The 15481-nt window shown below is 27.8% G+C and overlaps 1 protein-coding gene across 1 annotated transcript in view; it reads right to left on the reverse strand.

Moving 5' to 3' along the window:
- Positions 1-487: 487 nt before the first annotated feature.
- Positions 488-15481, reverse strand: part of Wnt2 (Wnt oncogene analog 2) — a 239736-nt gene continuing 224742 nt past the window's right edge. The window contains exons 3-5 of the mRNA XM_075360585.1: positions 14777-15039; positions 4925-5279; positions 488-1808 (exon numbers count right to left, since the gene is read on the reverse strand). Coding sequence (XP_075216700.1) covers positions 1657-1808; positions 4925-5279; positions 14777-15039 — 770 coding nt within the window. The 3' untranslated portion in view covers positions 488-1656. The remainder of the gene's footprint in view (positions 1809-4924; positions 5280-14776; positions 15040-15481) is intronic.

Genomic DNA, 15481 nt, shown 5'->3' on the forward strand with positions numbered 1-15481 from the left:
GTAAATGGAAATAGTGGATTTGTAGCGAATGTTTCATAGAAGTATTAATTATTATTAAAGATATATATATATATATATATATTTAATGTGTATCTTTTTTTATTTTGTGATGAACACTTTTTGTATCTTCTAATACAAAAAAGCATGTTGGACATTTTTTAATCTTCAGAAAGATTTTTTAAGTAATATAATAGTATCATGTGAAGAAACTTTAATATAATGAATAACTATTTTTTTAAATTGTATACAATAATTGTTTCCACACACAAATTTTTCTTAACACATGAAACATATATAGGAAGGTATTCTTTGTAACGTAACATGTTTTTATAGAATCAATAAGCTCACAACTCTAAGGACTATTAGTTTTAGGAATGTTAGTGGTATAACATAATCAATGTTTTTATTAAGTTATATTAGTATATCATAATGTTTCAAAAAAGAATTAAATAAATAAAAATAATTTTAGAAATCTTTGAAGGCTTAAAATCAGTTTAATGCTGAAAATAAAATAAAATTTGAAAAAAAACTGAAGTAGTAAAACTTATAGTTAAATATAACAAAAATGTGTTTATCAATGTGTACTATTACACAGTAATGACTCCTTTATCCAATATAATGTGGACCAGGACCGGTAATAGAAAGTTTAGATAATAGTAATGTTTGAAGTTGTACAACAAAACTTGTTGTTGATTAATACCATGTTATTTATCTTATATATTGATTAATGATTAATTCTCCTAAGAATACATAAAGCATACATCCATTACGGTATCAATACATTAGTTTCTTATGTGTTTTTTTTATTCATGAAATATGTGGGGTATTTTTCATTTAAGAAAAAGAAACTGATTAATCTTGTAACAACAAATCTTTTAGTAAAAATAATTTTATAATCTATAATACCCCCTACAGACTGTAACCCCATTTATAGTTCACTAGTTGGTCTTTGCAATAATAAGGATAGGTTGAATAATAATTTTATTTTAAATATCTTGACTTTGATTTCCTTTACCAGATGATTTAAGGAACATGTTTAATATCACAAGTAACATTAGAATGAGAATAAAAGTAGTGATTAGTTTTGAAAAAAAAAAACACTGATTTATTTAACTGAATGATTCCACTTCTTTGACGACACATTTTATATATTCTTGGATAACAAAAAATGATAAGGTAGATTGTCCTACTCTGGTTTAAAATAACAAACAGCTTAGTTGAAGCTGTTTTCAACTCTTTTAAAACTGATAAAGAAAGCAATAACACACAATACCTGGAGCATAGATAATCTGAACCCAAATAATGGAAAATTATGATAAAAGAAATTAGCAACCTCTTTTTCTTTGGAAGTGAAATTGTTGAAATGCTTAATAATGTTCTTCTGTTGCTCAATTTTATCTAATTTTAGGATACTAATTTTTTATTATTTATGATTTATCATTATTATGATAATTGTAAAATATATTAATATATAAATCTAACAATTAGATAAATCAATACTTATTTTAACTTACCTACTTCAAAAATCATTATACATTTGTACTTGAAAAAAAAATTAATATATAAATTTTCATTTACATGTAAATGCTTATCCATTTAAGTCAATTTATGAGTAAATATGAAATAAAATCATGCTATTTAATTAATTATAGTCATTCATTTACAAGTATATTGTTCAGTCTTTTCACTACACGTGTCACAGCGAACATAACAACACCAATGGAACTTGCAATGGCATTGGGAGGTATTAGTAAACTGGTGCGTATTGTAACCTCTGCCACAGCACATTAAGTCACAGCCATCCATACCTAAAAAAAATAAAAAAATACAATTTACCAAAAAATTCTTAAAATATTAAATTAAAGAAGAAAATTTAAGTATCAAAATATATAATAATTAAGTAAAATTTCTTCCTTGCGTTCATTGTCATGAGAAGCTTTCATACAGATATTGATTATACCATTTAATACAAAAATATATTTATTTATTCTTAATTTTATACACCTATTGGGTGAAGCAATGTGTTCTTAATTTATTTATGATATAAATAAATTTATGTTATATATTATGATGTAATAGTTTTTATAATAAAGCTAATATTTAGAAAATACTTTCATTTTACTGTTCATAATTGTTTTCTTTTAAAAGATTTCTTGAAAAATGACATGATTTTGCTAAATTCAGTTGAACTATTATTATGATTATTAATCCTTAATAAAGGCAGTAAAGTTAATTATTCCTGATGGTTTTTGTAGCTATTCATTAAGTGTGATATTTTGTTTTTAATTTGTAATGCTGTTATATTTTGAAAAATCATTTTATTTTTGAATGTTCTAGAATTCCCTAGATATTGCTTTATTAAAGGATGATGCATGTAAATTCATAAACTTGTTGCTGGCCTCATGCATGTAATTTCAATTATAAGGAACATTTATAATAATAATAATAATAATAGTAATAAAAATGATTTTTAAATTTACTGTTATATACCATAAAAAAGAAAAATGTTTCTTACTTTCTCTCTTTTTTGGAGTAACTCTTTCATTAAATCACTGATGTTTGATCCAAGGTCATTATTGTAAAATTAAAGTAAAAATACAACTTGTAAACCAGTAATAAATTTTTATTTAGGTTATGATTTGTTTTATTTAGTATTTTAATTGGCATTGGCTGCTATGGCTAATAGCCAGCAAAAAATGTCAACAGAGTATAGTGATCTACATCCAGCATGAGGAGAACTGATTCACTGAACATGACTTTGATAGTGGAAATTTCACTTAACTTCACAAGTTTTTGGTGACTGAAGGATATGGATTTAGTAAGTGTTGTGGACCTTATCCAAGGATTTGCTCATGCAATGTTTTATTTATTTTTATTTACTTTGGTTTCAGAAAATGTTTGAAAAGTTTTTCAAAAATTTAAAATGGTTTTCATTGACAACAGCATTTTATATAGACAAGAAAAGGAAAAAAATTATTGATGTTTCAGAAGAGTTATATGCAGAGATTCTTATGTTGATACAATAAATGAAATGGTAAATAAAAAGTATACTGGAATGCACTGGTATTTAATGGAATATTTTCAAGCAGTATCTTTTTCAATGAACTAAAATGTGCCAAAACATATTATTGCAAATGCTGATGTATGTGTATATATGTTGAAATTCAAATCATCTTCAACAAGGTCCTGATAGAGGGGCTTACTGAGAAACAACAGAAGAATAAGTTTTTTTTTTAATTTCAGTTTGTAAGAATTAAGATAATATATAACTGAATAAACAATTCAGGGTAATAAAATTATTGTCACACACTTCCAAATATGGAAAGATGTTCTACAGCAAAGACTCATTTAAACCACTGATATTATTGAAATCCAGTGTGTATTCATGTAAGAAAATTTATCCCAGATTTTATTTATTCCATTATTTCTTAGAGAGAAGTAATAAAGTTTTCATTACTGTGGTAAAGTTGTATGAATTACACTAATTCTCAAAAGACAAAAATAACTTATTCATTGTTTTCATTGCTAAAGTGAAGAGCTTTGTTAATCTGAAACAGAAAGTTAAACTCAATCCTGTCCAGTTTATCCTGCACAGAAATCAAGCTCTTAGCAGCAAATCAGAGGTAAACCATGACTAATTGTTATCCAGCTGGGTGAGGCCAAGTGGATACAATGTGATACCTTCAAGGTCAAGTTTCACAGCTTTCACCAAACAATATGGAAAATAATACCAACATAGAAGACCTTCATGAGTTGTCAGACATCATACTTGGATCATAGTATCTGTTCAACAGCACTGAAGAAACAATCAAAATTAGATATATGAAAATTATGGAGGAGTCAATTGTAGCAGTAGGTTATGTTTGTCATGAAGTTTTTCTAATGATTTTGATTGATTCAATATACATTGAAATGATTATAGGCAATATTAATTTTATTAGAAGTGCTCTTTTTTTAATAGTTGAAGAATTTATTTAGTGAAATCATTTTAAAGATGACCTATAATAAAAGTACAGCACAAATTTTCTATCTAGAGCCATTAAAAAGAATACTAGGATTTTAACTATTTTTAATGAGGAAATTATTAAATGTTTATAAAATTTAGTTTATATTAACAAGAATGATGTTAATCATTCTTGGAATCTATCTCCATAAAAGAAATGGAGTTTGCTGTAATATGAAGGATAGTGATTTCAAGATCACTGATCATTCTGATCATTAATTTCATATTTATGATGTTTCAGGAATAAACTGAACTTTTCAATATTAAACTTTTATAAAGTAAGGAAATAAGTTCATTTGCATCTGTTCAACTAAAATATCTACAACAAATGTTTTTGATAACAATGCCATCATCATCTACCTATTTTCAAAAAAATAATACATCAAATTATATCAGGATACTTCTTAATATCAATATTTTGCTAGATGCAGAGGCAGTTTAATCACCAGGGCTTTTTTGGTCTAAAAAAAGATGGTAAACAACCATGACATCTCTTATCCCTTTAGTCATCATGGATTCTATATTTCTTGGAGATATATATATGTGTGTGTGTATCCAATATGGATGTATAATTTGGTTAGGTTATATGAAAATCAGATTTATCTGATGAGTGAACAGAATATTTATCTAACAAAAGCTGGCTGGTTAATTCAGTAATAGAATGTAAATAACTTCATTAACAATTACCATTCACCAATGATTAACATTCAAAAGAGCAAGTGTCTAATAATAGAGAATATCTACTTCTTTATTCTTAGTACTCTTACCTAACAAATAAAAACTCATCAATAAGAGAATACTTCTGATAACCTTTGTTGTGCCATAACAATAGGAAAACTCTTATACTGGGCAGTACAGTTAAATGTGTGAATTAGTAAATTTTCTAAGTAGAAAATAATCAGAATTATTAGCTTTGATTACCTTTGGAAGTTCTGTTGCACTCACGACCCTGAGTTCCCATAGAACCTGTTGAAGGATCTCTGTCACAATAATTTGGTGAGGATTCAAGGAAGACTAGTTCAGAGCGACGAGGAGCAACAGGTCTTTGTTGTTCTGGACCTTGCCCTTGTGTTCGAGACCCTCTTTTTAATATAAGTTTTAAACCCCCTTCCTGTGTAGTTGGTACAGCAATAACATTTCGAGCTTTCCAGTACTTCTTCATTAATATATCTCCAATTTGCCTAAAAGGTGGTAAAGTCTTCCAACAAGTTTTCATTGTGCAGCTTCCAGATACTCCATGACATTTACATTCAGTCTGTAAGCTTGCTTTTACTGCCTGCAAAAAATATACTTTTCATTAATAAACTTGAAACTCAGTTAATATTTGAAAGTCTGAAATAAATATGAAAATCTATTAATATTTTAAAATACTTTTAAGGGCTAGTCTCTAAATAGAGTAAGTACCATCTGGAAATTAAACATCAAAATTAATAATTTAAAAATTAAATATTTAATTATAATTTAGCGCTTCAAGAAGGAATTATTTTATTACATGTTTGTTTTGAGAGAAAGAAAGCTTCTGTCATGGAATCAATTACTTAGCTGCTGCCCAGAATGATATTTTTCAAAAATTAAACAAAGAACTTTTCTTATATTAATTGCAAGAAAAGACTTGAATTCCATAAAATATAATTTTTTTTTAGACTGGGAAAGAACAAAACTTTTTTTTTAATAAATAATTATGTTTGCATTATAATTTACGCTAGTAGTCTTAATATTTAAAAAAAGATTTTAACTAGTCTCTGTATATGGTAATACATTTTAGAAATGACTCGCACATGTTTACTTCACTAGTTCTATTGTTCAAAATAATAAAGTGTAATAGTACAGGGTTTGGATAAATTATATACAGATTGAATATGTCAGTATCAGTTAATTCCTAAAAAAAAGAAATAAAGTTATATTGTACAGTATAAATTACAGTATATGACCCCATTTTCTATAATATTTGTATGGAATATATATTTTTTAAATTTCATTAATTTATAAATTAATATACTTTCTGTTATCAAGAAAGGACATTTCTGATTAAACTCAAGAAATCTGGAAAAATAAAAATATAAAAAGTAAAATGTAATTCTCAAGCAATGTACTTGTAACAAATTTGAGTGTATTAAATAAGTAATTATCATTATTATTCTAATTTAGTGGTAATACAATTGATATTATTACTGTTTTACTTTACAATGCTATATGAACAGTAAAACCTTTGTTATTCAGACTTCTCTTAACCAGAAACAAAGGGTTGGTTATACAAAATAAATCATGATGTACCAGCAATAAAAGTACTGTCTAATTGACAATACTTTTATGGCAGCCAAGATTCAAATTGTCATCTAAAAATAATTTTATGAGGCCTGTAAATAAAGTAATGAGACTGGTTCAGAAAAACTATTTATTTACTTGTATAATCTAATTATAGATGGACTGTATCACCTTTGAAATAGTTCCCTTGGGAAGTCACACAACACTTCAAATGGTTTTCCCACTCTTCGTAGCAGTGTTGGAACTCAGAAACCAGAATATCCTTCAGATGGTTGATTACATTTTTTTATATTTTCTAGTTATCAAAATGGTGTCCTTTGAGGTGTTTTTTAAAGTCCGGAACAGGAAAAAGTCACAGGGACTCAAGTCAGGTGAATAAGGTGGTTGAGAAATTACAGGAATGTTTTTCTTTTACTCATAGTTAAATTAAATTAGAAATTGTGAAACTCTAATAATAATAATCCTCTGACTAATAATACTTTAAGGTTCTAATACTAATTTTTTTAACCACATTAACAAGAGATAAAAATATTAAAAATTAAAAAACACAACTGCCATAAAAAACATTGCTGATAAACATTGCTCTTTAATGTAGGATAATTACTAATATAGGACAATTAAAGAGTGTGTGGGTGACAATTTTGTTTATAATATGATTTTTTTTAAATTTATATATATGGGGGGTACCCATTTCTCTGATGAGAAATGCTTTAATAATATAGTAGTAGATTCTTAATTTTTAATTTATTTGTCTGATGAAAAATGGTGTTCACTACAAAAGTGTTCATAAGCACATTCAAAGAAAGTGAAAACTGTAAGAGCATTTTTTTTTATTAAAATAAAATAAAATTAATAAATAATTTAATATAAAAAGATCTCAATAAGAACTGGTATTTTAAATTTCGTGCCATTTTCGAACTATAAAATTCTGAGCCTCCGTATTTGATATCTGTCTTAATGAGACTTAGAGGAATTAGAAATTTCACGTTACACGTTAGAACCAGTTTATTACTGTAATCCCCATTACAAAAATGAGAAGTGTTTGGGGGAAACAATCAGAAAATTACGTACTAATTTTGGTAGACACAATGCCCCATCTTGGTCAAGTGTTGAAGGGTCGATTACAAAATTTGAGCATACGTATTCCCTCAAAGATGATACACCGCGCGTGAGTCAACTTTTCGGTCGGTCTGCACCATACATCGCTCCAGTGAGTGAAAGTGTAACAATTAATCTCAAAATATCATCAGTATACCATCGAGTAAAAGTAATTTTGACAAAAGATCTTCTCCTTCATGAATACAAAATTCAATCGACACAAAAGCTGCTTCCTAAAGACCATCAACAACAAAGAGGCTTTGTCAATCGGGTAGTGGATCTTAAGGAAGGGGAAGATAAATTTAAACCGAAAATCTTTGTAACGTAGCTCTATTTTACCTTAACGGCATAATAAAATTATTAAATTTGGGGCAGTGAAAACCCAAGGATAGTTCACATGCATTTACAAAATGTGACGGTATGGTGTACAGTTTAGGCTGGGCTAGTAATTGGGCGTTATTTCTTCGAGAACGAGGTGTTACTGTTACGGTGAATGCTGTTCGTTATTGTGCGATACTTGAGAATTTCTTTGTCAGAACTGAAAGACATAGACGTGAAATAAATATATGGTTTCAATAGCTCAGTGAAACTTGTCATACAATACATGAAACCGTCAAGTTCTTGTAGACCAAATTTCTAGATAGTACAATCTCTTGTTTTAGAGACCAGAACTGGGCAGCAAAGTCGTGCGAACTAACACCTTGCGATTGCATTTTTTTGGGGTTACATGAAGAGTAACGTGTATACAATAACGCCTCAGACGCTCCTAGAGTTGAAGAACAAAATTAACCGGTGCATTCAAGAAACTGACTTACTTACATGTGAATATATATTTGAACATTTCATTTAAATGTGGACACCTGCCGCCGGAGCCATGGTAATCGTTTGGCTGACATATTATTCCATATTTGACCTCCTACGTTGGAATTTATATTAAAATAAAAATATTATATGTTGTTGACAAAGAAGAGGGGTTTTTCTTAATTAAAATACCGTTTACTTATTGAGATAGTCCATAATTATTTGTAATTACCAAATAAAGAAAAAATAAATAAACTTTATTTAGAATTTTAAGGAAAAGCTAGTTACAGATAGATGTTAAAGGAATGTTATTGCATTTTAATTCTCATATAGAAATATACAAACATTAAGCACGATAGTTCATTAAAGAAATATTTCATGCATGCAAAAAAAAGATTCCTAAAGAATACCTGAAAATGATAAATAATCATAGTACATATAACTTCAAATGTTTAAGCGACACAATTTGTAAGTACAACAGAATCTCCATCGACCTATACATACTGATGCAGACACATGTGCGCACACAAACTCGTGCAGATACACAGACACGTTTACAAATCAGAGTTAAAAGCATAGTTTATGTATTATTTTCATTTGTTTTCTTTAAATATATGTGACAAGATATCTTTTTGAAAACGGTCGGGGAAGGGTGGGTTAAACAAGTTACTGTAAATTCTATTATGCTATTCTACCGCATCGCATTGTAGAAGAGAAGAATAATATACGATCTGAGGAAGGATTTGCCATAAATCGTATTTAATTGAGATGAGGTAGCTTTGCTTAGTTCAAGCAGAACTTGTGCAATTAACGAAGAAAGGAAGTACAAAACAGAGAGAAAAATAACGCTTAAGAAGAAGCTGGACGATGAATAAGAGATAGACAAAGAGTAGATTTTATCATGGTTAGAGCTAGCCGGTCAACATCTGATAGGACAATGCATCACACTGCAACTATCTGATTTATAAGTCCTAAGTTATCAGACCAACCGATCTATAAGTTTCCTTTCATTCGTTTTTTTCCTTATACTTTTTATTTACACTCTAATATTACTCTTCCAGACACTGAAAGAAGACTTCTTCAAACTTTTGTCAACAGTTCACAACTGAACAATAAATATTTTAGTAATTTTCTACTTATGATGTTAAGTAAAAGACGAGTAAATTCATAAAATCTTTTATCTAACTTATACCAAAAATTTCGTATTTTCTTTTATACTCGATAAACTGAAATACGGTGTCAGAAATGTGAGAAAATGCTTGAGTAATTTTAATGCTCGACCACATTTTTAAAGCTTATGACGTTAGAATTCTAGGAGATGCAGTAAAAATTTTAGAAAATTTAATTTTGAGACTAATTTTACGTATAAATTTAATCTTAAGCTAATCTTTCCTGAATCATTTTTACGACCCCCTAAGCTCGCATTCTGCAAATTCGAAAAACAGAGTAATTTCACTTGAAACCAAATTCAATAAAAATTATTTTAATAACAGATTAAATAATTTTAATTGATTTTAAAGACATATTTACCCAGAAAAATTTAAATAGGTTATAATTATAACTAAGGATAAAGATACAAAATAGTAACAGAAATATTTAATTGTGGAGTAGGCTTACATTTAATCAGGTGTTAGTTATATCTAATATTTAGATCTCTGTTTAGACCCATTTTTTACTTCTATTTATTTATATTTTTCAGTTATAAGAAACAGAATACTTGGATTTCATTAATTCAACTTTTGGAATTCTGAACGTCACGATCTTTTATATACTAAAAGCGAAACTTGAAAAATTAAAAAAAAGTTTCATTGGATCATTTTTTTATTTTCTCCATTATATAAAAATTTAATTACATTTATTGATTAAAACTTTGCATTCATATGTTCTATAAAATTCTTACAAATTATAGCTAACAATTTTTTATTAATTCATATTAAAAAAATTAAACACCATATATCTGTAATTCTAAGCATTCGATTTTCGTAACTCTTGTCGGAGGAGAAAATTTATCAAATCATAATTTTAAAAAAGCTTCTAAAATTATTTATTTGTTAAGTCTGAAATATCTGAAATTTTTTCTGGTGGAGAACATGGAGTTCTTTTTTGTGACAATTACCATCGATACTTAGTAGCCGTCTGGGGGTCGGTCAGATATTTATAATTACTTATTTACGAGTAAAATAATTGAAGTAAAAGTTTAGAAACCTAACACCTAGTGCACAGTAGAGCTGCGGTGTCTGAAATAATGTTGACACTACAATAATAGTACAGTGAAAGGGATGGGTATCGCCACAGGACGGCGTAGATGGGAAGAAGCAAGTCGCCACTCCAGCAATCCATCCACACCCTGCGTGTCAACTGAGCTTTCTAAACTTTGAGAGCTATTAATTTTATAATGACAAATTTATATGTGATATTAATGGATAATACCTTGTATGTTAAGTAAATAAAATTAATTTCTTTTTTGTTTTAAAGCTTAGTTATTGGTTTCAAAAAGAGTAGCAGAATTTTATTAAGTGGTCTACGCCCATTAATTTTCCAAAATGTTGATTTTAACGAAATAATATTTTTATTTAATTGGTTCTAAATCTAAAAAACCGACCACATTTAAAATATTTTATAAATTCAATGAAAGATTGCAACAGTTTTGTTAATCAGTTGATTTTCTCTAGATGTTTTCTCTGGTGATTAGGTGGTTAGGTGAAAAAAGTAGAATATTCTAAATAGCTGATAAGGGAGGTAGAATAAAAATTCTAAACATTAAAATATATATAAAAATCTAGTTTGGTAAGAAAGACTATAAATAAATTAGTTTTTTTACATTATTATTATTACTATTATTTTTATTGTTTTGAGTGAAGCGAGATAGTAAGCAGCAAGGGGGACAAGGCCATCTAATTTGAATTTAGAACATTAGAGTACATTTTCCCTTGTTATTTACAAGTAAGTATACAATGTATTCATTATTTACAGTGTACATGTGGAAAAATCTAAGTGAATCCAATTCGCGATCTAAAGTGATTCAACTATTATTAATACCGATTTATGGATATATTCTTTGAGTAAAAATTTATTAAACAAACTGACCAGATAGATATTATCTGAGAAATAAGTTTAACAGTGAGTAATCATCCATCTCGGTAATCCAATTTTATTGCGCTTCTTAGTCTGACTATCTTATCAGGATTCAAAAATAGAGCTGGAAAATCTTCAGATTTTCGTGAAACATGAAATATATATATACACGAGTATATATAGAGTGATTCACGAAGAATGAAACAGACTTCCAAGACATGTTCTACTAGTGAAAACAAAGAAGAAAATTTGTATAAATACAGGTTTGGAAACGCTTCGTTAGCGAGTGTCGGTTGGCGAAAGGTTTTATCTTGATTTATGCGCCTTTGGTAAAATTAAGTCAGACTGTAATTCTTGGGACCCGAATTAAGGGTTAAATTTAGTGGTTTTCTGAGGAATCTAATCTAAAAAATTGAAGAATTTTTTTCAGAACTTTATTTTTGGTAGATTGTGGTCGAAAAACACTATTTTAATTTTTTCGTAAAGTAACTTTGTTAAATGGGTAAAACAAGCATAAAAGTTATTAAACAGAAATTCTGGAAAATTTGATTCTGAATAAAATTGTCTAAATAAAGTCCACAGAAAATAAATACAAACGTAAGAATTTCAAAAATATTACAAGTCAAAAGAATTAAATATTCTAGAAAAATGCCATATCAAAACTAAAAAAAACAATGGAAAATCAAATAAATCAATATAACAATTTATTAGACATTTTAAAAACTAATTAAAAATTAATTTTACCTAATTTGTTTGAAATAATTTGTTTTATAAGTTGGCAATATAAAGAGCTGATTCCAACAGTTAAGATTTTGTATTAATTTGAACAATAAGTATTAAAATAAGCGAATGGAATAGTGCGTATGTCATTATCTAACAATGCCTTATAAGTTTCCCAATGAAGAATACGCAGATATCATTTTTTGTTAATAGGTTCTGCAATGGAATCACGCGAGCTGCACACTAAGAATTTCATTAAAGATTTCCGAATGGTAGATTCCAGGCCATAAAATCTTTGCTACTTTGGTGCTTACATATCACTGGGTCTTCATTTACTATTAAACAGCAAGAACAAAGTTACTTGATTTTGTTTATTTATTACAAAATTTAAATTCTTGTATAATCTTTTTTAGTTAAACATATTTTTTAATAACTTGTATTAAAATACATCTTTTACCTATTTTTAATATCACTTTGGATTGAAATAAATAGGCTTAATGCTCTTCCAACGTCAATTTCAAAATTGGTAGTTATTAAAACAAAGAATTATTTAATATTTTCGGTAATGGAAAAATTGTAACCAAAAATTTTTCATTCTTATAGCATTTTTTCATTAACAAGTCCGAGTATGTACTGCAATTACAACTAAAAATGATACCTACACATTGTAATCGGATGCCCAGGACTTTTGTTTGTAATAAATTTCCCAACCAGAAAATCAATCTTTGTTAGAGAGATATCATACAAATTAATGAAATTATAGGTAAACTTCCAAAAAAGATATATTTTATTTTTAAAAGCTCACTTTTCAACATTGAGGAGAGATGAATGTTCTCATCTTTGGGCTTCAATGAATTTCAGCAAAAATTTCATAGTTTTTTTCTTAAATAATAATAGAAGGTAATTTTTCTAATGAAAAAAAAAATCATATCGGGAAATGTTATAATAACCCCCCTTCTAGATCCCAATTTCTACCAATATCTTCTTTTCCTTCATTTTTTAATATGAGATGGTTGGTGAAAAATGAAAAAAAAAGTTCTATTAAAAATATTTTTATTTTATTTCTTGCTTTGTTCATTGGAAGATTGAGAAGTTAAAACTGATGCAGTGTGAAAACTATTACATTCTATAGCTTATCTTATCTTTCTACATGAAGTCTTAAACCCTTGTAAATTCGCTAGCACGTTACTTATAGATTTATCAAACTCAAACTGAAGCAAGACATTAGATTATCGTTACAGAGGTTGCAAATGCGATAAGGTGTTTAAAAAAATCCATAATAACATAATTACCTTTTATTTTGCATTTTAACAGTATTCCTTGCTCGTAGAGGTGATAAAGTTAATAGACTTATTCTCCGTATATCATTTCAGTACTATTTTTTAATTCTAATCGATTCATATTTAAGACTAAAGCTACAGTGGGAGAGAATAAACCAAAAATAATACAATTAAAACTGATTTTTTTTTAAGATCATTCATATTTTATTACGAAAAATGCAAAACTAAACATAGATAATTAGTTTATTTTGAAAAAATATCTGAATAAACGGATTCATTAAAATCTGATTGAGTTTTTACAAAAGCAACGTTAGAAAAATGTGAAACTAGTTTAGAAATTTCTAACCTTATACGCTTTTTATTAAATAAAGATTAATCTCAAGTAAAGTAAATTTATAAAATATTATAATAATATATAATATTAACAATTACTATAATTAATAAATAGATTAAGATAAATAAATAATCTAAGATTTTTTAAAAGTTAAAGTATAATTCCGCAACGATTACCGTTTAAATTAAAAAAAAAAAAACGAATATTTCCCTCTTCAAGATAGCAAGATAATATACTGCTTAATATACTCCTTAAAACGTTTTTATAGAATCATAAGGTATGCCACTTTTTAGGAAATAATCTACACCCATATAAGTTCTGATGTTAATCTTAACATCATAGAGTTCTTAGTATGAACTCTATTTACTACCCAAATTTTAATAAAACCAGGTTAATTGAATTAATTAGAACGTTGTGTTGTTGATTTCTTAAATAACAATAAAGGTCATGAATTCAATCCATGGAGCAGAGATTAACCCAAAGTTTAAGGTTTATAATTGCATCTATTTTTTATTAAAAAAAAATCTATTTGGGCAGCCTAAAATTTTGATAAATCGTCAAAAACGTTGTCTTTTAACATAAATAAGTAAAAACTAATTGCAACGTATAACTGAAAAACTAAAAATTTACAAAAAGTGCATATAAAGAGTTAAAGCTTAGGTAAAAAAAAAAAATAATTCTACAAATAATGGAAAATTATTTGATATAATCGAAATAAAATTATTAGAATCTTTAACAGTCCGAAAACTTATTTTACAATATTTAATATTCAGTTCATCGAGTAATAACAAGAAAATAGTAAAATAATCTGTTTGTAAATTAATTCTTATTGGAAATCTACTAAAAGAACAAATTAAACATTTAGAAGATTTAAAGTGTATGAGTAAAAATCAGTTGCGAAGGTGATAAATGCGTGTTAACTTTAGACTGTTAGCTAAAATAACGAATATAATGATGATAACATGCAAAGATATTCGAATTGTATTTTAATTTAAGATTCGTCATTTGTATCGATGATTAATAACCTAGCTAAAAATTAACATGATTCATATGTAACATAAAACAATTAATATTAATACACCATTAAAAATGGTCTGGGCTAGAGTAGATAGATAATACCGGGTTAATAATTATTATAGGATAGGATAGGTGACTGTGACAATGACCCTCACAGGTATATTAATTGTGAGTGCGAGTGACCTTGCGCCCAGCCTTGTTGTTATGCAGGTTCATGAGGCTGCGGGCGTCGCCTTCAATTTCACGGGCATCGAGGAAGCGTCGAGCCAGTCTCATTCCGTACCCTGCATCTACGGAACAGCCTCCCCATTTCCATTTCGGCGGAGAAACTGCTTTACCGGGCGCACAACCGCATGTAGAAATGTTACCCCGACTGCATGCAGCAGCTATCGAATAAGCTACTCCGGCGCTGGACACCGCGTACGTGAATGCGGCTTCTTTACTACCTGAAACAAAATGAACGGATATTTAGTGTTAAAAGTGAAAATTTTAACTTGCAAAATGTATTAAAAATAAAACAATTATTTACGACTAAAAATAATCACTTGAACATAATGCTGTCGTGCGTCAGTAAGTTAATTACGCGAATCGGAGACGCATTCTTTGTATGATTAACGATAAGCTTACAACTTAAATTTTTAATAAAGAAAATAAAGCCCTAGTCTTGAGTTTAACATAAAATAAACTTGGTTTATAAAATCTATTGTTTTTATCCAAAAATATGTAATCAAAATTTCATTTGAAAAAAATGTTGTATCATTTTTCTGTTCTATACTCCTCGACCCAATTTAATTCTATTAATATTTATGACGTTTTAAGTTAAATTAAAAAAAAAAAAAAATACTGCCACGGTTTTATATATATAAGTACAAAAGAAATCGAAAAGCA

Source organism: Lycorma delicatula, chromosome 3 (assembly GCF_047948215.1).
Source record: "Lycorma delicatula isolate Av1 chromosome 3, ASM4794821v1, whole genome shotgun sequence".
Classification (NCBI taxonomy): Eukaryota; Metazoa; Arthropoda; class Insecta; order Hemiptera; family Fulgoridae; genus Lycorma; species Lycorma delicatula.